The sequence below is a fragment of the Sylvia atricapilla genome, chromosome 1 (genome assembly GCF_009819655.1).
Source record: "Sylvia atricapilla isolate bSylAtr1 chromosome 1, bSylAtr1.pri, whole genome shotgun sequence".
Lineage (NCBI taxonomy): Eukaryota > Metazoa > Chordata > Aves > Passeriformes > Sylviidae > Sylvia > Sylvia atricapilla.
In genome coordinates this window covers 40620959-40642706 of record NC_089140.1, presented here as the reverse complement: position 1 = coordinate 40642706, position 21748 = coordinate 40620959, and the positions used below count along the sequence as shown (strand labels likewise).

Sequence of the window (21748 nt, the reverse complement as noted above, 5' to 3'; positions counted from 1 at the left end):
AAAGGCAGTAAAATATACATACTACAGAACTGCAGACTCTCTGAAAAACAGCATACAGCTCCACTCAACCAGATTTAAGAAAGATGGATTGTAAATATAAAAGCTATAGAAAAACACTGTCAGTCAGTGGCATATCACAAGAAGAACTGTGACTCTCCTAGAAGGGACTTTGTTTGCCCATTGCAACATCCATGCAGCTCAGATCCAGAACCGCAACAGGATTGTGATAGGTGTGTAAAAAAAATGTGTTATATTCACAATAGCAAAAGAAAATATGCAACTGCCATATCACTCTGCTTTCTCAATGCTTTGTGTGGATTGACTAGAGTGGAAAAAGACTCAAGTTTAAGGACTGCACTTACATGGGAACAAAGGGGGACATTACAGAAGGAAAAATATTTGTGAAGTCAAATACCACTATTAAAAACTTCTAAAGTATTAAGTTAAAGACCAAAACAACGGGTTAGCAAAGAAATACCAACAAACAGGCAATAAATAGTATTTACAGCTCTTATTCAATGCCCGATCTGATCTATGGGCCATTAAGAGCAGGTGACTTGGGAGTGCTGCGTTTTGCGAGAGGTTTCCATCACAGCATAAAGTGTTTCAGGTCTCGGCTACTACACATTCAAAGGACCTCTCGACAAAGAAATGGAGAAACCTTCAGTAAAACTCAGTATAAAGGATAAAGTACTAGATGATGCTCCCAGGAGGAAAGTGCCGAAGTTGCTACTTTTTCAGACCACGTCCTTTAGATAAGTCTGCACCAGGCTTCCTAGATGTCTTGGGATCAAAGAGAGCCAGCACAATAGTCACTTAGAGGAGTGCAGAGAGGTGCCCCTGTAGCTAGTCTAATTGCTCACTGACACAAAATGTTGAGCCTTTTCAAGGTACCCCTGTAAGCCAATCTGGAAATTACTTATATACTCCAGAGAAGTAAATATCATGCAACAATGTAATCATGCAAGATGAAACTATTTCTTTGAACTTCAAGCAAAGCAAAGCAGAGTTTGCATCCAACACTCCTTTTTAACATAGGAAGCATGAGTTCAAGCACACTCAGAAGACTGATCATACAAAAGAGAGCCATTATGTATTCCAGCTAATTAAATTTTAGTCTGAAAGGGAAGTACTTCCATGACGCTAGGCTCAGCAGCCCCAGAAGAGAGGGCAAGGCAGTGAGACCACTGAGACCGCATTACAGCCACACTTCAACCTGGTTTGGATCAGTTCTGGCTCCTTTACCAAACCCACGATTTTACCATGTGAAATGCACCACGCAGCAGGAAGGCAGGCTGAAGCGAATTAGGCCATATCAGGAGTGGGGACCTTTCAGTGATGAACAGCTTTTAAGCAAGGGAAAAGATTTTTATTTTTTTTTTTGAAGCTAAGATACTGTGAAAACCCTCACTTCACTGACTCCACATGCTGCTTTATGCTGCATCCCTATAATAAAGCAACACAAACACATAAATGATAGTCCTGGCTTTCCATAACAAGGTATAATTGGAATAGGTGACTAGGAAAATGTTTAGATAAATGGTGGGTTCATAACCTTTTATGCTAAATGGACAAATAAGTTATGGAAATATCTGGGAAACCCTGAGGCTGTGTACCTCTACTGCAAGCCTGTGTACCTCTACTGCAAGCCCATAGGCACAGTTAAAGCAGACCGTAAATCACTAAATCTCGTCTCAAAGTTTACAATTTTGTTGTTGTTTTGGAGTTTTTTTTTGCCAGGTTTTGCTGACAGATGGAAAAATACTGGCTGATTATGGCCAAGATTTAATTTACTTCCAATTTCCTTCCTATTTCTACAGCACATTAGAAAAAGAACACATATGATTTTATTCTCAGGGCTTAGAGGCATTACTAGAAAACAGTCATACTCTAACAGCACATACTATGAAAATACCACTATAATACTTTTTGCTACTCATGAGAAACATATTATAAAATTTTCTTAAGAATATTTGTAAATTATCATCTATAAATGTGCATATACATTGCTATAAATATAGTTTCTTGAATACTTATCAACTTGCACAGAGTTGCACACAAACCCCCCGTGTCCATACACCGAGAGACAGCACTGTAATACTGCACTGGAACAGCATCATCTATCCACTAAGTGGGGTAGTAAAATGCCAAAGATGCCTTTGAAGATGGAGAAGCCTTTCTTCAAGGTGTCTTCTCTTTCTTTAGCTGTCTACCAGCTGAATTTAAAGACCAAAAATGATACAGTTGCATGAAGAAGTGACGTCTGAGACACAGACCTCAGTCTCAACTACTAGAAAGGTATGTTTGCCTGTTCTGAGGAATTCAAAGCCAAGCTTTCTAGCATCATGCCCTAATTATCCCAACTCCAAAGTTTTTGACTAAAAACGAACATCTTTTTTTACTATCTCTTTTCCTTTTTGAATTGTGGTAAGAATATCAGGATAGAAGATGACTGGCAAGTGATAATCATTGAACACACCCCACTTTGTAACTTACTGGCACCCAGATAAACAAAGCTGTATCCACTTTAACAAGGGAAAAATATACCTCCTACAAAATACCATACCCATATTCTAACTGTGTTAGAATAACACGGGGGAGGTTCAACTTTTCCAACTACAAAAATACCTTTACAGCTGCTTTCATCAAAGTCTTCATTGTTCTCTGTGGTTTTTGAGAGCACAAAACTGTGAGGTGCAGTAGAGGAAATAACCACTGCACATCCATTAACACAGTGTAAGGGGTGTCTTTGGTAGGTGTAAACCTTCCAGATGGGAGGCTTTGGGATTCCTTCGGGAATCACAGAAAGACTCCATCTACCTACACAGTGGAGGAACTGGCAATTTAGGGCCCCTAGGTTCTTCTACATGTCCACCATTTTGAACTATGATTAATAAAAGGGTAATTTTCTTCCATGAGCTCTAGAGAAGGCAGAGTATGAATATAAATCTCTCCTAAATAAGGATTCATTGCACAGCATGACATCTGCTGCAGTCCTTTCCTTGGTTTAGATATGAAGGCAGGTGCTGCAGCATTGCTGGTCACATCGTGCCCAAGCACTGGGTGGAAGACAAAATGCACAGGAGTGCTTCAGCAGCCCCTGGCAAAGATGAAACCCTCAAGGCTGCTGACAGAATTGGCCAGATATTGATCCATTGTGGCATCGGTTTCAGGTATTGTTCATCAATATGACAGATACTAATTTGATCTAATATTTAAGGAAAGCTGTGACCAAACAATCCCAGACTTTAAGGCAGGCATTTATAAAGCCTTATGCATGGGGGGAGTTGGGTATATTTGCTTTTGACACATTGAACACACGAGCTCATACTAGGAGTTGTACTTCTCTTCACTTGCTGCTTTGAAGGAATAGCTGTGTTACTTTTTTTTAACACTTCAATTATTTCTGGGGTACATTTTTCTAAAGCTGTCAGCTCTTATTTAAAAAAAAACTGATCTTCCTAGGTTTAATCAAATATGTGCATTTATCCTTGTGCAAAACGAGGACTGCCGTACAAAGTGCCAAATGTACCCTTCCTCTATGTGGCCATTTTCCCATTTCCCAGGCTGCAGCACTACACAGCATTAGCAACACTCGCCTCATGTCCAGCATATTGATATAAAATGACCCTCTAAGCTTCCTGTCAGCTCTGCTCTCATATTACAAAGCCACTTTAACATGCTTCACGTTCATTACTTAGCAACTGCTCCTTGCTTCTAAGAACCACATCCTTATTGACGCACACACATCCTGGCACATCTTTCTTGAAACTGGAAACAGAACAGAGATTAAAGGAAGTTATGATTGCATTTTATAAAATTGTAAGTGCCATGAAAAAGATTCATAGGGAACAAGAGCCTTCTGTCTCTTCTGATACAAGAATTAGCAAGCAATTGGTGAAATCATTGCAGGTCTAGAGCAAGCAAAGGAGATAGATATCTGAAAAACACGAAGATAAACTGAAGAATTTATTATGGCTGCATGTTGTGCTGCCAAAATTTTAAATGCAAAACAGGCAGCATAAATTGTTTATTTGGGGATGGGGAGTCAGTTCTGCAAATGTCTATTCAATACAAGCTGAAGAAATCCCAAATTGCAAATTGCTGGAGGCTAAGAGACTACTCTGGGGAAGTATCCTCAGATGCTTGTCTGGTTCTTGTACTCCGCTGTTGGCACGTGCTAGAGTGCATTATCAGAAAGAGAATCTGATACCAGAAGAAACTTTATTCTGGTCTGATATGGCCAGTTTTACATTCTTATATTTCTTACATTTATTTTGGTCACATCAAAGCTAATTTATCATGACTACAAATAGACTTCAGCTGTTCATGTCATCATTATCTCCCTTTCTGAGCACAAATATGTAAAGGGAAAGAACTAAAAAATTCAGTGAGCTGCCATTATGACTCAGTATGTTGCATGTAGCATGTGCACAGCTGAATTTTGTATTTTTATACAAAGGAAAAATAGAGGTTCCTTTTATAGTAACAAAAATTATCATTCATTAGTGAACAAAACTGCATCTGAACCAAAATTTATTTAGATTGCAGCCAAACCACTCAGACATGTTGGTTGAACGGGAGACAGTCATTAATAAAAAAATAACAAGCAGAATATTCACTAATAAGTAACATTTAGATATTCAGAGGGGGATGCATAGGTGCACAGGGAATATCTATGCATATTACTGGTAGATTTGTGTTTGCTGGTGGAGTGTGCACCTGTGTATTTCCAGGCTGATGAGCTTTTATACAGGCACTCACATCAGCTCAGAAGAAATGCTACTGAAGTTTGCACACCTGCTTTCCAAATCAAACCAAATAATCAGAAAGTGGCCTGGTTTTCACAAAAATTGCATTGCTTGTTGAAGCTGTGTCTCAGTCCAGACTAAGTGGGACCCCAAAAAGCATGCACATATCCTCCTGCTGGTGGTCATATGAATCATCATGCTAGATACAATGAATTTTTGTTTCTCACCTTATGAAAGCATTGTCCTCAAGCTGATCTACAGAAGAACATAATTAAATGATATGTCACTGAAAGAAAGGCTACGTCCATTTTCTACCACAGCAACATTTTCTAAAACCACAGTTTTTTGATCATTTTAGAGTGTGCTGGGTTTTTCCTGGTGAGTAAAGCTATGCTTACTGAATTTAGAACACAGTTATGCTCAGTCTGAGCTCTAGATTCCCAAGCTGCATAGTTGTGGTCAGATAACTCCTCTGTGGGGCATTTGGAGTTTCCTGAGTATGGAGGCAAAAAAGAATTAATCTGACTCCAGTGTTTGACTCATTTGCAGGACTCAGATTTCCTGATCTGCAAATATAAAGGGTTTGCAAAGAGTGTGCAAGAGCCTCCAAGATGTATAGCTGTGTGAGTGCTAAAGATAGGGAGCCTAATCCTTCTCCCCAGCTTAGATTGCCAAAGCTCTGTGGATTTCAGCTGTATTATTACCAATTCAAATGTGTTCCAAGTCAGAGGAAAGTCAAGAACAATGTGTATTTATGAAAAAAGGCCAACTCTTGTTTGGCTGAAGTTCATAACCCGAAAAGAACCCAGTAATTCCACTATTCTTCAGCCTAAAAGTTGGCTATATTTTTCATTTGCAGCATCTGTTCTGTGGTGCAAGACATTAATAGCACAGAGGTGGATATATTTACTGATTGTTTGTATTTTAATTTCCAAAGGCAGAGGAATGTTTTAATGTTAGATGAAGTTACAGTATGAAAAAAAAATAATTAAGCAAATCTAGAAACTAAAGCAGCACTTGAAAAGGGAAGGAAAATACCATGGCCAGGTCTGTCTGAGGTGATAGTTAGAGAATAAACATGATTGTGTGTGCTGTAAGATTTTCTAAGCTCACTTAGTGGTTAAGAAAGATGCTGAGCTATAATGTTTGGGAACAAAGGAACATAGTACTGACCTAATTCCTCGCAATTAGCCAACAGTAAAGTTCCATGCACTTCCAGAGAGTAGAATTATGTCAAGTTAAGCACTTCTGAAAATCCCCAAAGAAATTTTTGTTCATAAATTTGGCAGGTGTGGTTCAAACACTGTCAATGTGCATACTCCCCTTCATGCTGATCTACATGTTTTTAGGAGCAACACATGCAAGTGTGAAAGGACTGTTGGATTTTTGTACCCCCAGGGTAACTTGATGTTCTTTCAAGAGTGGCTCAAGCTAATGCATTCTATATTGGTTTGTGAATGCACATCTGAAAGCAGAAAAAAGATCCTAAGATCATTTCACACTAGCTACCATACAGTTCTTAGGTAGAAGCATGAAATTTTCAAGGCTGAATAGGACTAGGAAGTCTTTCCGTTAATGTCCTGTATCTTTGCTATCACCCCAATCTATCATTGTGCAAATCTGCTCATTGCTTTTTTGTCTTGATTGCCTAGGACACCCATAGGACACTGTCATCTGCTATTGCAGATTTTCTGAGATTTAAAGTTAGCCCTTTGCTAGCACATCTGTGATTTGAATCCTGAATTTAGACAGTGTTTCATCAGGAGCAAAACAACCAAACAACACAAAAAATCTTCCAGGTTTTAAAAGACATATCTTCCTAAGAAATTTTGAGATAAAACCTAATACAAACAAATAGTTTAGCATCTTGGTAATGCTCTTGCTTTATCAATTAGTATCCTTCAAGAAATGGAAAAATATCCTATATTTACAAAACCTGCACTTAAAGGCCAGCCCCATCTGGGAAACTACAATTCCCCATTCCAAGAGTGAAAGATAGTTTATGAAAAACAGAAGTAAGCAGGCAAGAAAGAATGAGGACAGCATGACTTTGATAAGTAATAGTACATGAAACTTGGAACTCCTGATTAGTGCTTCTGCAGGACACCTTTGGTACGGTTGACTTGGTAAAAGAAATCAAAGGAGAGAGACACGTGCATGTGTAATTTCCAAATCTAAACCAAACTAACTCTCATTTCTTTCCAGCTATAGCTTTTCATTTTCATTGATCCCAGGACTGTTATCAGTTCAGGTCAGGTCAGTACTGGCCAGCCAGTATGTGCTGTGCAAAAGCACAGGGAGAGAGGGTGCACATTTTAGGAAGATAAGAGGAGAGCTCACTGGAGAGTGCTCCACACACATGCGAGAGTTGTGCCAAACGTCTCTGACAACTGTTGCAGCAGCATCCTGTGCCTGGCTGTGCAATTCATTCAGAAACGATGTGGAATGTGGCCAGCACAGCCATGTTCTCAGCTTCTCCTATGTTGCTGAGCATGGTGAGGTTTCCAGAGGCACCAGCTCCTGCTCTAGCAGCAAAGAGCAGTGTTTTATAAATCACCAGTACAAATATTAGACTTCATAGAGCAGTTTGCTGGGGATGGGGTATCTGATAATTAAAGCACAGGAGTAAAACAAAGCCTGACAATTTCAATATTGAGCTCTAAATCTCCTAGAATCCTACTTTGGTTTCCAAAGGAAGGTCAGCTCAGTCCAGTTAACCAAAAATATTATCAAAAAACCCAACCAATCAGTATCCTGAAGTTTTGTCAGCTAAAATTTGCAGACATTTCAATCACGAGTTAGGAAACCAGTGTCTCATGTGTATAGGCCATCTCATATTTTGTAAGAACAGCATTCTTATTATTTTCATGAATTTTTAAACTGCAAAAACAAAACAATGACAACAAAAAACCCACCTTGTCATTAAAAATCTAGGTTAAAAAATATTGGAAAGAAGGGTTTTCACCAGAGTTTTTCCATTTTAAGGATCAGCCCTTTAGAGTATTGGTGTCTGACAGAAAAAAAGGGAAGTAATTTAAAAAGAAGAGAATACGAAGATGAAAAATAAGCAGACAGAACAAACTTATTTGGTCAGCTGACTCATACCACAGCAATGCTTAAAACCTACGCAAAAGTCTAGAAAATAAATAAGATTCTTCTGTGGGATTTCCTTTTCCTTGGTCCTTGGAGAGAATCTGTCTATTCAACTACACAGCAACCAGCTCTCTGCTCCTCTTTAGAAGCTCCTGAGCTTGGCTCTGTTCTGTGGGAAACAGCTCCCTTTTATCTTTCACCTAGATGGTGATTACTCCCTGTATTTAAGCTTCTGCATGATGGAAAGATGAGAAAAATATCCCACTAGAAGAAAAATCACTTTCTGCAATTCCCTTGTGGAGGAAAACACATCAGAGCCTACTGGCACAGCCCTTTTCCAGAACCAGTTCCTGCAGTGTACTTTCTGGATGGCAATTACTGCAGCAGAGTAGTCAAGAAATGATCCCTTGGACTTAGACAATTGCCAGCACTAATTAAATATTCCTCCAATATCTGCATTTTTCATGCAGGTCTTGAGGATGTCTAAATGCATTACATGCACAAAAGGAGAAGCCAGAGAAGATACACAACATCAAATACATTTCTAATCCTTATAAAAACAGGACTGAAAACACTTCCTTTGTGAATGCATTTGTTTCAACACTCTTGATGGGCTGCTAGGTATTAAAGAAGCTATTAGATACTCTGCAAGAACCTACCTTTGCCTGAACTTCCACGTTATGCAATCTTACAGCAGACTAGAACTGGAAATAATAAATGGTAGAGAGGACTCCAAATGTCTGCGAAGGGATAAACTGATTGCACAGCTCAACTGCAGGCTCAGATGCTCAAATTTATTTAGACAGCAGACTTCTATTGATTTTCAGGTGATTTAGACTCCTTGGCATCATTAAAACTTACATATAAAGTAGATTAAGAAGTGTCCTCATGAATGTGTAATTCTGGGTGAAGGACTATAGCAAATCCCAAGAATAGATGTGGCTACAGATTTTATTAGAACACTGATACATTTTTCATGTGTACTAGGCTTCCTTGCCTACTTGTCTGAGCCAACTCCCATATTACTAAGATTCTCCTTCTTAATTTTCCATATTCTGTCTATAATATTTTTCTAGGAAATGCAGGAAAGGAGCATCTGGAAAAACCTAAATTGATATTTTAAATCATACACATAAGCAATGTTTTTTCTGTCATGTTTCTGTAGTCCCTAGCATAAAGAGACAACAAAATCAATAATTCCTGTGAGATTATCCAGAGGCATATCAGTCGTGCCATTTTTTAGTACGAGGACAAACCTAAAAAAACACCTGGACTCTATGAGCCTGAGCCAGCAGGCACTACATACACACAAATGAATCTGCGTGTCCAAAGGCACGCAGGAAGCACACAGCAAAATAAGGCAGGCCAGCTGTAGGAAAACATCCCCCAGCAGCTCCATTGCATTAATTCTTCTCAATAAATGAAATGCCTAAGAAGCACTTCTGAAAAAGATGGACAACTTAGATGAAAATACGACACCAGTAGTGGTCAGGACTCCTGGTTTATGTACCTCTGAGAGAGAAATGCTAAAGAAGCCAGATAACAACACGTGAGTGCAAGAGCTTCACGCAACTCTCCTGTGGATGGGAGATTGTGTGGGTCCTTGTGTGGGTCCCTGTCCCACCAAGTGGCCTTACGAGACCTCATCTCCTCAGCTGCCACCACTACCTCTGCAGGCATACTACTGCTCTTCCTCTCCCTCAGCCAAATCCCAGCCAGCCTGCTTCAAACCAGAACAAAAAGAGGAATTCAGACATGTTTAATAGTTGGTTTTTTTCCCTTTGTGGGTTTATGGGGTGTATTAGCCTCATCAGAACAAGTTTTCCAATACTGATGGGACTTGGAGCATCAATCCACCAGTTTAACCTTCCCCCAGAGGCAGTACTCTGAAAGAAAATCAGCCAAACTGGTGTCCAAATGCTATAAAAAAAGAGGGAGGCTGCTGTATTTTAGCATCGATAAAATGAGTATATTTTACTCAAGTATCCACAAGATATTTCTGCTAGCCAACATGGGCGGGGGTTCAGTTCTGCTTTTTGTTTTTCAAAGAAGGTTCCTGGATTTCTAGGAGAAAAATTATATTGTGTTAAAACTGAGAAAGAACCACTCTTTCCGAGCAAGAGCTCTCCAGGAAAACATCACAGACAATACCGACACTTCAGCATACTTTCTCTACTGAAGAAGGCCAGCACATAGAAAAGGCTGGCCAATGCCTCTTTCACCTTTACTCAAAAGCATCCACAACTGGACTGAGACTTTTGACATTTGCTGAAACCCAGGTTACAGTCTGTCTCCTCTCTGGCCTCTGCACAGGGTAGTTTCACTGCTTTGCAATGCAGAGTAAAACATAGAGGACACTCATATTATGAAAGCATGGCACACAAAAGGTTTAGGGAATTTCTTCAAACTTAACTCTTTTTGTTTGATTTCATTTGAGAGCCATCATTCTCCACTAATTAAAGCAGCTCTTGAAATAAAACTGCTCTGGATAAACTTCCAGAAATGCAGGTCAAATTATTATTCTGCCCCTTTCCTCATAACCTCTTCTGACCCCTCACTGTTAATTCAGACACTGGCAGGTAATGCTGTCTTTCAGTCCTATTATGCAACTTGGCTTCCAACATGTTCAAGAATTAACATGTTTCTCCAGATAGATTTGCTTACCCAGGCTCTTGCCTTCTCAGCAGTGCGAGGTACTTTGTATGGAATCATCTCAATTTCCTTTGAAACCCCATTTTTCTAAATACTTAGATTTTCTCAGAGATAAGAAAAGTCAGTTGTATATTTATCTTGAGCTATCAAACACACTAAAAAGAATCTATCTGAGATTTCAGGCACCACGGCTAAATAATAAAAATATAGTCAGCCTTAAGCAAACAAATGTGTACACACCAGACACCTCAAAATCTCACAGGGCAAAAATCTACTTTTGCTACAGGTTCCCCAGAAAACAAACCAACCAAGGGTTGGTTCAGCCCTTCTCACTCTGGAAACATTAGGCTTTGCTTTAAGTCTCTAAATATTGGGCAATCCAAACCACAGTGTTTTAAGTCACCATCTTTTCTGGTGTTTCCACGAATATAAGTACTGCAATTGTTCATTGTTCTGAATCTTGACAACCCCAAGCATAGATTTATCTTTCAATCCTATCTTTAAATCTATATTTTTAAATCTATAATTGTACAGTTTTATATGGATTTAGATTTTTACAGATTTATATAGATTTACTCCCTTCTAGAAATGGCTATTTGATATCAGTCATTAGGACAAAACATATCTCCTGTCTTTGGTTTCTTTTCCAAAGCTTGACTAATGCATCAAACTGCCTATATATTAACAAGGAGATGCCGTATATCTGAGAAATAAAATAGCACAGCCCTTAGTAGAAGTCCACATTCTTCAGCTTGCCATCTTTTACCCATTTGAAGCAAATATTTTTTATCACTATGTGTCAATAAAAACTAAGAGCCAATAAAACAGCCTAGCTTGTATTGTGGGGCGCTGTTAAACAGAAATACATCTATGACATCCAGTTTCTTTCAGGCACAGTGAGTGTAATTCAGCAGAAGGCAAATGAACCTCATTTACCAGCAATTACTCTTCTACGTAAAATAAAATAATAATAAAAGCCCACAAACCAAAACAAAACTATGTTTTAACTAAGACATCATTGAAAAATAAAGGTTTAAACCACCAAAATTCCTTTAAGTGGAAATCTTCAAATCTGATGGTTGTTTATTAGTTATTTTCCCTCCTTTTTTTGTAATTACCTGTTTGCTTTCACTCTTTTAGATTCTAGGACAGCATCATTTCTACAGAGACTAAATCAGGCAATATTAAGTGCTTTTTGTGATTTTCAGGCATGCCATTTTTGAAGTACAAAGCAACAGCTATTTTTGCTGGCTGACACAGTCTAGAGCCCAAAGACACATTATTCCACTTTCAGAAAGGCAACAGCTGGACCAGACGATGGTCATTATGTAACCCCTGTCCCACCATCAGCCCCTTTTCCTGGGGATGAAGGACAATTCCAAGACCAGAGTGGCTGAGCTCGCTGTACTTGCTATGGCTCCTGCAGACTCTGTAAACAGATCCCAGACAACTTTTACCAACTATTCTTTCAGCAACCTTCTACACTTTCATTTATGTACTCAAAAAACCACCGAAACTCAACAAGCAGGAGAAGCCAAACCTAGGCAGATCAACCAAATTTTCCTTATGCTCAATCACTCCTTCAGAAAAGCCCACCAGCCACGTCAGAAAAGAGTAACTTTTACAAAGCAAAGGAACCAATTGAAGACAACTTCCAGGAAAAGAAAAGGCAACTCTTTCACCCAGTACTTAGCAAAAAGCATTTCCAATGCTCTTCCACTTTGGTGCTCTGTCTTAAAACCCTCTCCAGACAGAGGGGCAGAGAGAGCCAAGAGTAGAGCCCATCACATGAGACACGGCTCTCAAGAACAGAGACAAACCATGGAATGAACAAGGCGTTGGACTAAAGGATGAACAAATCTTTTGAATAAGCAATCCAAAACCTTAAGAAAAATGGGAGCAAAACAAATTCTTGGAAATTTAACCCAACAGCTGAAATAATCCTGCAATGACGTAATTCTTACCTTTGCCATCTGCGCCTGCACGCCATTTGCTTTGAGAGATGCTACTGCTTTCTGTGCTGCTGCGGGACTGTCAAAATCTACAAAACCATAACCTGAAAAATAAACAGATAAATACAGATTTTCAGTATTATCCAATGTATGAGCACAGACAAAGATTTTCAAAATGAAGGAAAATCGTTCCATTGTCTCACACGGTTCTCATAATCTTCCAGTAGCACTGCCACCCGCACCTTTATTTGCCACATCTTTTCTCCTGAACCTGGTGGGTTTTAAGGGAATGCAGTGAGCAGCAGGTTCAAAGTGCCAGAAGATATACAGCAGAGGGGGAGTGCAGGCAGGTCTTTGTCTGTCCTAACAGATTTAAGGTCCCTAGCAGCAGAAGGGCACCCAGGCTCATGGGACTCCAGTGCTCTGGAGTCCTGCCCCATCTCTTCCATAAGAGAAGGTAACATTATGGACCTTCCTGGGATACAAAACTACAGCTTGTAATGGCTGGTTTCATGACAAAGCACTCCTTCTCCTGTCCTTTAAACCTATACCAGATTTAGCCTCAGAAGAGGAGGGCAACAAATCTCTGTGGCAGGCTGGGGCCATCTGTACTGAGGCAGGGAGAGCAGCCTTCCAGCAGGTGGGACAAATTCAGGGAGAAATCCCAATGTGTGCTCTACAGGCAACTGCCAGATAGCTCTAGAAGATGGTGAGATAGCAAAGTCTCAGCTTTGGTTAAACCACATCCCTTTCATCTCTCTCTGCTCTCTCTGCTGGAACAAGGGACAGATCTCTGCCAGGAATTGCTTTGGGGTATCATCTGAACACCAGCTTAGAAGTTAGATCTTAGGGATTGGCAAGGGATAATCATCTGCTTTTAAGTGGCTTTCTTACTCCTGGTATTTGCATTAGTTTAGTATATTAATCAGCCAGTCACTTCCTATCTTCTCTTCCTCCATCTCCATTGTTTTCTTCCTTTAGCCAGCAACACTGGAATGCCCAAGCAAGCCCAGGGCTGTAAGCCCCTACAGGATAGCAACAACTCTGAAGGTTTTTCTATTTTCCCAAAGACATAAAGGAGGGATAAGAGGGCAAGGAATCGACTTTTCACAACTTTTAAAGCAGTGAGCTCTCTCTGATCTTCAACAGCATTCCAATGTCTTTCTCATAAAGATTTCAACTGAATTAGGAACACCTAAAAATCTCACCAAGCACCTATTTAGGCAGCTGCAAATATTTCACAATCCATCCAGGGAAAACCCCTACATCTTATTAAGCAATTACAGTGCAGGTAGGCATGTGCTGCTCAGACAAGCTGTGGCCAGGGGCCACATCTTTGGCATCTCCCTGGAAAGCCATATGGATGAAACTGAACCGCCTAAAAGCTTTAATAATATTAGCACAAGCATATTTATAGCTTCTTTGCAGACATCTCCATTTACTAGGTCAATACACATCCTACAGGAGGCAACCACAGATATGAATCCCTGCTGTATCCATTTGTATTTCTTTTCCCAGCCTTTCTTTCTACTCCCGGGAGGCTTCTTTGCCATCCTCTCTGCACAGGTATAAATGTGTGTGCTTTGTGATCACCTTGCCCCTCAAATTACAAACATCTCGTATTATTTTGGTATGCATACATTGCTCAATGCAGAGGTTAGTCCAATCATGAAAGAATTTTGTGTACATGGATGTTTTTGTTTTTTGGCTTAAATCCCATCCACAACGTTTTCAGAAAATTAAAAGAAATAAGAAAACTGCTGACTTAAGGAGTGTGAAAAGCACTCTTCTGCGGCAAAGTCAAGATTTGAACCTTGATTTGCTTTGCTTTGCTCAGTTTTCTATTTTGGTTTGTTTAGTGGGGGGGTTCTTGTCGTGGGGAGGATTGGGGAAGATTTTCTTGATAGGGCATTACTACAGACATAAGGACACTGAGACAAAAAAAATCTAATAAACACTAGAGTTTGATCAACTTCAGAATGTGAGGAGTGTTTGACCTTCTGTGATTCCCTCATTTGATTTTCCCTTTTTACTGCAAGCCATTTTTAAATCAGCTTGTGTTACATCGCATTTTCTTTTGCAGTGCTATCCAAGCTCTCTTCTCACTGCAGAGCAGCAGTAAAGCTGATGCTGCTTTGAACTAAAAAACATGCTACAAGAGAGCAAGAGTCCTCCCTGGATTTCTCCAATGCCTTTGCCCTCTGGGACAGAAACTTCTGGGAGGAGGAAGGAGATACAATTAGATGCAACTTCCATTTTCCTATATGAGAGATTCTGACAAGAAGCCAAGCTGTCAAATGGGAAATCTGAAATGTCTTGGGAAGTGATGGGATGGCTTGGATCAAACACTGAGGAAATTACTTTTTAGGATAGTGAGGAGGTCTTCTCAGAAAACTGAATTGTTTTTCTATTTCTCACCATTTCCATGCCTAACAGTTAGGAGGTAAACATCCCAAAGTAATTTTAACATAGTAATTACAAACAGATAATGGAGTTAGATTTTTATATTTAACATCAGTGAACAGTGAAGGCTTCATGTATGAAGGAATAGAAAGGAAATTATTTTTAATATGACTTTCTAGACAGCACAGTAATTATTCATATCTAAGTTTTGCTTGTAAATAAAGCCAGAATGTGTAAGAATATTCCAGTGTTGTATTGTAGACATCAGGTATGTCTAGCATAATAAATTATTGAAGGATAACATCAGTCAATAATATCTAAAACCATTAATATCTTCTAAGCATTTTTTCTGTGGGCCCAAGGGGCTATATGACCATATCAGATATGACCATACCCACTCCAGTGGAGTCTTGAGACAGAAAAAACCTGCATCTTTAGCTGCACATTATGCATTCTAATATTATTACTCCCAGCCTCACTGAAAAGCTGTTCTTTTTCCTTCCCTCAAGCTCATTTCCATTCCAAGTATCTTTTTCTAGCCCTCCCCCCTCCTGACACATCTCCCCACCACACACAGAACATCAGGACAAAATCACTCCATGGCTCAAAACCCGTCCAAAGAACATCAATCTGCCGCAAGGGAAGCCAAGTTCCCAGGCTGTTTCAGCATTCAAGTATCCTTACAAGAACCCTGCAATGCTATATAACAGAAAACCAGGCATGTTGCCTTTTTGTACGGTTTCCGTTCTTCCACGTAGATGTTTATAGTCTGTGTTAGTGACCTACGCTAACATATTTCATTTGTTTATAATCTCACTTCATTTTTTGTGTCTCGGGCACTGAATAAATAGTGTTGGTTTTTCTGTTTGGGTTTTGGGGTTTTGTGTGTTGGGGTTTTTTGGGTGGATGAAATTTAGCCCCCACAAAAGCTAAAACTGGATCTTGGGAACATGCTCTCCAGTGTTCTCCAAAGTGTAAATGAAGCCTCAAACTCCCTGAGCTGAGAGTCCTTCCCTCTTGTCCAGGCTGTGGCTGAAGTGGGTTGTGCTCCCTGTCAGCAGGACTGGGCCTGCTGTGGCTGCCCCTGGCAGGTGCAGTGTGGCTGGGCTTGGCTGCTCCAGCATCTATCTCTGCTCTGTTCCCTGGCTCCTCCTGGGAAAAGGTTGGAAAATGGTTGGAATCATCCCCCGGGATGAAATTCAGATCAGGGTCTGCCAATCAGACGCTGCTCTAAGAAAACATCCACATTTCTTTTTCCTCCTTTAAAAACAAGTGCAAGCCCCACCAGACTGTCCTTCTGCTAGACTCAAATTCCACAGCTTTTTTTTTCTTTTCTTTCCCCTGCATTTTTATTGTGTGCTCACTGCCTTGTAAACATTCTGGTCAATGGATTATACATTTTTTGCCCCTAATTTTTATGCAGAACATCATGAAAAATGAACTCAGATTCTAAACCAGGACCTTCAGACTATGCTTATAAGAATCCGTCACCACCACAGGAAACCAAAACCAAAAATATTTCCCCTTTTTGCCTGAAGCATCCTGACATTTTCCTTTAAGAATTCCAAAGAGAAATAAGGAAAGCTGTGTTGTCCCCTGCTGCTTTGAGAGATAGGAATTGAACTTATCACTAACATGAGCCCCTCACCTCAAGTGTACTTACACTTTGGGTACTCCAATGCTACAAGTCCTCCAAGATCCTGAGGGGTTTTTTTGTAGAACGACATATTACATGCAAGAACACACACAAAGAAACCCAGGACAAGACTATCTAGAATAATTGTTAAACCTATCCTTGAAGAAATACAATGTCTGTAATTTTGTATTGGCCTGATGCCATTAGAGGTAAATAATTAAATTTAAAAAATAAAACCAGTATGGGTTGTTTTCTTTTACCTGTGGGGGAAAGAAAACAGCTAAGCATCAGCAAACTCAAGTTTATAGCTAGTTGCAGTAAGTGCTACCCAAATACACTGGCAGACACTAAACATCTCCGTCTCCTATAACCTAAATGGCTGGGGGCCTCCCGGTCTCAGTTTCTCAGTTCCATAATTAAGCTTGGCAGCAGGTTCAAATGAATTAAAACTGAATGTCACTATTTCCTCAACAAATCCCTCATCCTTGTTTTTTCTTACTTGTCAGGAGAAGACCAGCAGAACAGCAATTAGTGGTAAGCAGTGCAGTGAAAAAGAACCAAGTATACACTAATTAGGTCACTCGCCAAACACGTTCATTTCATTGGCAGATTTAATCAATGTTTTCCTGAAATGTTTTAAATCTCCTATGCTAATTTAAAGTTTTGTTATTGTTGTTACTTTAAACACAGATGGGATGCCTGGAGATTTTCAATTGCTTTCCACAAATCCATTTCAAAATAACAACCCCTCATATAGTATATCATCAAAATTTCGGCACAGGTTTTAGGAAATGGCCTCTAATTTTATGCCAACATTTTTGTGCCTGCAAATACCTATGGGTGCACTTTTGTGGATTTAAGTAATTGCAGGTGTGTAGAGGTCTTAGACATCAAACTCTGAATTGCCGTGATGGATTGGGTACTTAGGGGTAATGCCAAATAATTTAAAGGACTGCCTGCCACCTGAGGTTCCCATAATTCTTGTGAACGGTGCTGGATGGTGGCACAGAGCAAAGGTGAGCTTCCACTGGCACACGTGGGGCTTTACTTCACCTCCGGGGAGCTCCCCTGATGCAGTGACAGGAATGAGAGCCTTGCTGCCTTTTTGGATCATTGAGGCAGCTCCTCAGTCACTGCTGAAAGCACCATTAGTTACTCAAAGCGCACGGTAACAGAAGTTTCAGGGTGTCCTGGTTTGCTCCCCCAATCAGTGGGCACAGCTCGTGCACCAAGGCGCCTCTTTGCACAGAAGACGCTCCATCGGCAGTCGTCATTGCTGACACCACGGGAAAGGGAGCTGTCAGGGCTGCTGAACTAATCTGCGCCACAGCAGCCTGCTGGGCCCTCCTTCCTGTCCTGACTGCACACCCCTGTGTCCTCACAGAGGCTCCATCCTTCCTGCTGGCTCTGCCCCCAGAGCCCGTAACCACTGATAGGTCTGAAAAGGCAGCATGCAGCCGAGCTACAGCTCGGCAGCCACCTGACCACCCAGGGTCAAAATAAAATGAAAACAAAACCCAACAAAAAAAACCCGCCAAAGAGCAGGAGAAGTGTGGTTTCCTAGAAGTGAGGAGTGGACCACCCTGGCACACTGCTGAGCTGGAGCTCTGCAAAGACAGGAACCCTGGCAGGGGGCTGACAAAGGAGAAGCCATGACAAACAAGGGAAGATAAGTAGGAGATGGTGAGCTCTGAGCCTGACCCTGACCCAAGGCCAAACACCACATCTGGCCTCTGACCAGGTGCTGCTTTAAATCACTTGAATTCAAGTACTCTCTGTTTTCTGGCTCCCACACATCCACACAAACACAGACAAGAGACAGGAGACCTGACCCATCCAGCCAGGAGAGCGGCATGGAGTCTGGGCACTAATTCAGCCAGCGTTCCTGGGACACTAATCTTGAAAGAACCCAAATACAGATGGGGAGTTCACACACACTGTGGAGCTCTTCTGGTCCCAACGATGCCAACAAACTCACTTCATCAAAAGAGTTAATGCTTGGTTTCTGTAAGTTAACATCTTTGCTTCCTTCCTGACAGATGGAAAAGGCTGACTGTCCCAGGCAGCCCCCACTCCTGCCAGGCCCTCTGCACTAGGGGCTGACGTGGGCGTTTAAGGGAAGCTGTGGCAAAGCAGGAACTCCAGCTCTGACATTCTCCCACCTCTGAGAGCTTGACTTGGTCGTGACGACTCCTTTTGGCAGCATAAGGCATGTAAACTTTGCATAATATTACACAGTAGTAGAGAAACTTTTAAAACATTAACACAGATTTGCTTATGTGTAATTACAATTCCATTAGAACTAAACTTTTTTCTCTAGGTCTGATGTACCAGACCATTTGAAACTGTGCTTCCCACCAGCATATAATGTTTTTTTAATGTGAAAAAAAAGTTCTCAGTCCTTGTTTCTGACCATCTAGAATTCAATATATCAGATCTGAAATCCAGAACAGAGAAGACTGAGCGTATCATACAGGTTGGGTCTTCAAGGAGTGTAGAAATTGCTTGGACAAAAAGGAGGATAAAGTAATTTCAAGCGAGTGCTTGCTTTTTTCATCAATGTTTCTATTAATGTTACTTAGAGACTCAAAATTTAAAACCGTACCCAAAAGGAGATGTGATGAGGGAGAGGAATACCAGCCTAAGGAAGAGGCAGCAGTCAAAATTACTTGATGAATTAAGAAACCCTGAAATAGAATATATTTATCACAAGTACCTTATTTTAACTTTATGATATCACCTCAACCTCTCTGTACATATATATGCGTACCTTTGAAGACACAAGAATGAAGCTTTGACACAAACACTAGTATAAATACACAGCTAAGTAAATACGTAATAATCAAAGAGATGTTTCTCCTTCACACTTAGAAGAAACCACTAGGGTTTCACAAAAACCTAAGTTAATTTGAGTTATAAAGCACTTTTGCCCAGCCCTTATTTAGAATGTCTCTTAAAAGGCAGTATTCGTTCTGACAATCAGGTAGTCTGCAAAAATGTGATTATCTAGTAATTTACTATGCAATTCTCAGACATTGTTTTATGCTCAGATAAAGAATCAAATTAAAGTTTTATAAGCCTTGGAAAATTAGAGTTAGCAAGCAAAGAGGTTGAATCACCCTTGAACACAAAATTACCGAAAACAGCTTTTTCTTTCATTGTTCAAATTGTGCTAAAATATTCCTACAGCTCCAAATGCTCAGAGTAATAGTAAAAGAGTCTACATCATTACTATTTTTAAATCTCTACTTTATAAAAATGTTCTCAGTGACTAGAAAGTGGTGAATCATCACCTTTTAATTAAAACAGCTAATATATAGTTAGAAAAATAATTGGAAGTGGAGACTCTTAAATGCAAGAGAGAAAAGATAGTCCCTTCATTTCAGATCACTCCCCAGAGATGCACCTACATTGTTAAGTATTGCATATATCGCTGATTTTTTTTTTGTTTGCTTTAGCTTGATATGGAAATGCAGCACAAAACTGTCACTTTGATTATGTTTCTGCAGTGATTTCTTTTGCCTCTTCTATTATTTGAATCCCCTTTATAACAAGAGAACTGGAGAAAACCAGCACTAACTGAAAAAATTCTTAGAGATCTCTTGGCAAACACCTTCTTAATTTGAACATTCAATTACTTTGATTTAAGCAGAGTGTATATGAATACAGGTTATTATTAACTGCATTGAGTAATTAATGATAATATTTTAATGCAAAACTGAAGTATGGAACTCATGTTGATATTTTAATGTATTTTAAACTGCTTCTAAATTATTTTTGTCATTCTACAATAAGTAAAGAAAACAGTACAAAGAAACCTGCAAAATTTTGCTATGTGGGAAAGGAATACTTATACAGAAAGTATATGTAAGTAACTACATGTATATATGCATATTCATGTCTATTTTCCTGGAACTTCATGCTTCCGAAACCTTGGTCTCTGAAGGAACAGAAGCAGATCTCAAAGCTGACAAAATCTCTTTGTTAAAGATGGTTGCAATAACAACTGTGAGGGGGAGAGGCATAAGAAGTTACGAATTTAGTAAATATACCTATCAAGACAACAATATTGCACTTGAGTACCCTTTCTCAATTTACACTGCATTCTTGGCAATTCAGAACCCCAAAGACTAGCAAACTGAAGAAAATTCTAGAAAGAGCACAGACATAGCCATAAAAATCTAGATTTCTCAAATGGCAGAACGCCATTTGTTTATCCCTAACAATGACAAATGTTTGGGGCCTTAGAAGTGAATCTACATGTGAGTGAATACTTCTGGGTAACCCTAATTGCAGCACGTCACCAGCACAAATACAGAGACCTGAGACTTTGTGAGGACCTTTCAAAGAATAAAAATCTTGGTGAAAATAAACTGAGAGGGAAGGTGAGAAATATTTCCTGGTATCTGCTAAAAATGTGAACTTGGATTAATCGCACAAAACCAACGATGGAAAATTCATTGCTCAAGTTACTAAATATAGAATAAAGAAAACAAACCATATTGCAAATCTTGCAGTGGCAGAAGGACAAGGGATAAACACACATTTCCATCTTGAACTTTTGAAGTAAATCTCTCTGCAAGTCCCATTGATTCACTGTCACAATCCAAACTGAAGATTAACTATTTTTAAATACAGGGACAGCTCACATCTACAATTGCCATATAAACCTATGTGCGATTCAACATTACAGATATTTACTACCATAAAATTTTTATCAATCTATTGTTGTATAATGTAATCAGGAAGATTATTTTCACTAGATTTCAGTAGCATGAGACAGTCATTGTAGCTTTGCAGCTGAGCTAAATTTCACAGTGGAAGCAGTGATTGAAGAAAGCAGAATGTTCTCCCAAACACAAGTACTGCAAGAGGAGTGCTTAGTTACATATTTACATAAAAGGGAGGGAAGGACACAATAGCTGTTTCTTTCCTAGACTGGAGAAACAGTGACTCACAAGTGATAATATTTTGCAATACCCATAACAAAATAACCAGAATTTGAAGTTTCAGATTTAGATCACCTGCTTTGAGATCCAGAGTTATGGTATCAACTAATAGCTTCCCTGAAAAACTTGTAAGGAACCCTTACACTCCAGACTGGAAAAGGGTTTGCTTTTTAAATTGCTATTTTTCATATTCACTTTCCTCTGATTACAGCGACGTCCAGATGCTGAAGTTTCAAAATACCACAAGAAAGACTATTTTCTCGGTATTTCCAGACAGCAGGAAACTCTGACACTCTCATGAGAAAGTCTGTT

The 21748-nt window shown here is 39.7% G+C and overlaps 1 protein-coding gene across 5 annotated transcripts in view; it reads right to left on the bottom strand.

Annotated features, from left to right (window-relative positions):
* The window catches only part of RBMS3 (RNA binding motif single stranded interacting protein 3), a 699644-nt gene that overhangs the window by 244252 nt on the left and 433644 nt on the right, over positions 1-21748 (bottom strand). For all 5 annotated transcript variants that reach the window (XM_066320213.1, XM_066320221.1, XM_066320228.1 and 2 more), the window contains one exon: positions 12461-12552. In XM_066320213.1, the coding sequence (XP_066176310.1) occupies positions 12461-12552 (92 nt within the window). The remainder of the gene's footprint in view (positions 1-12460; positions 12553-21748) is intronic.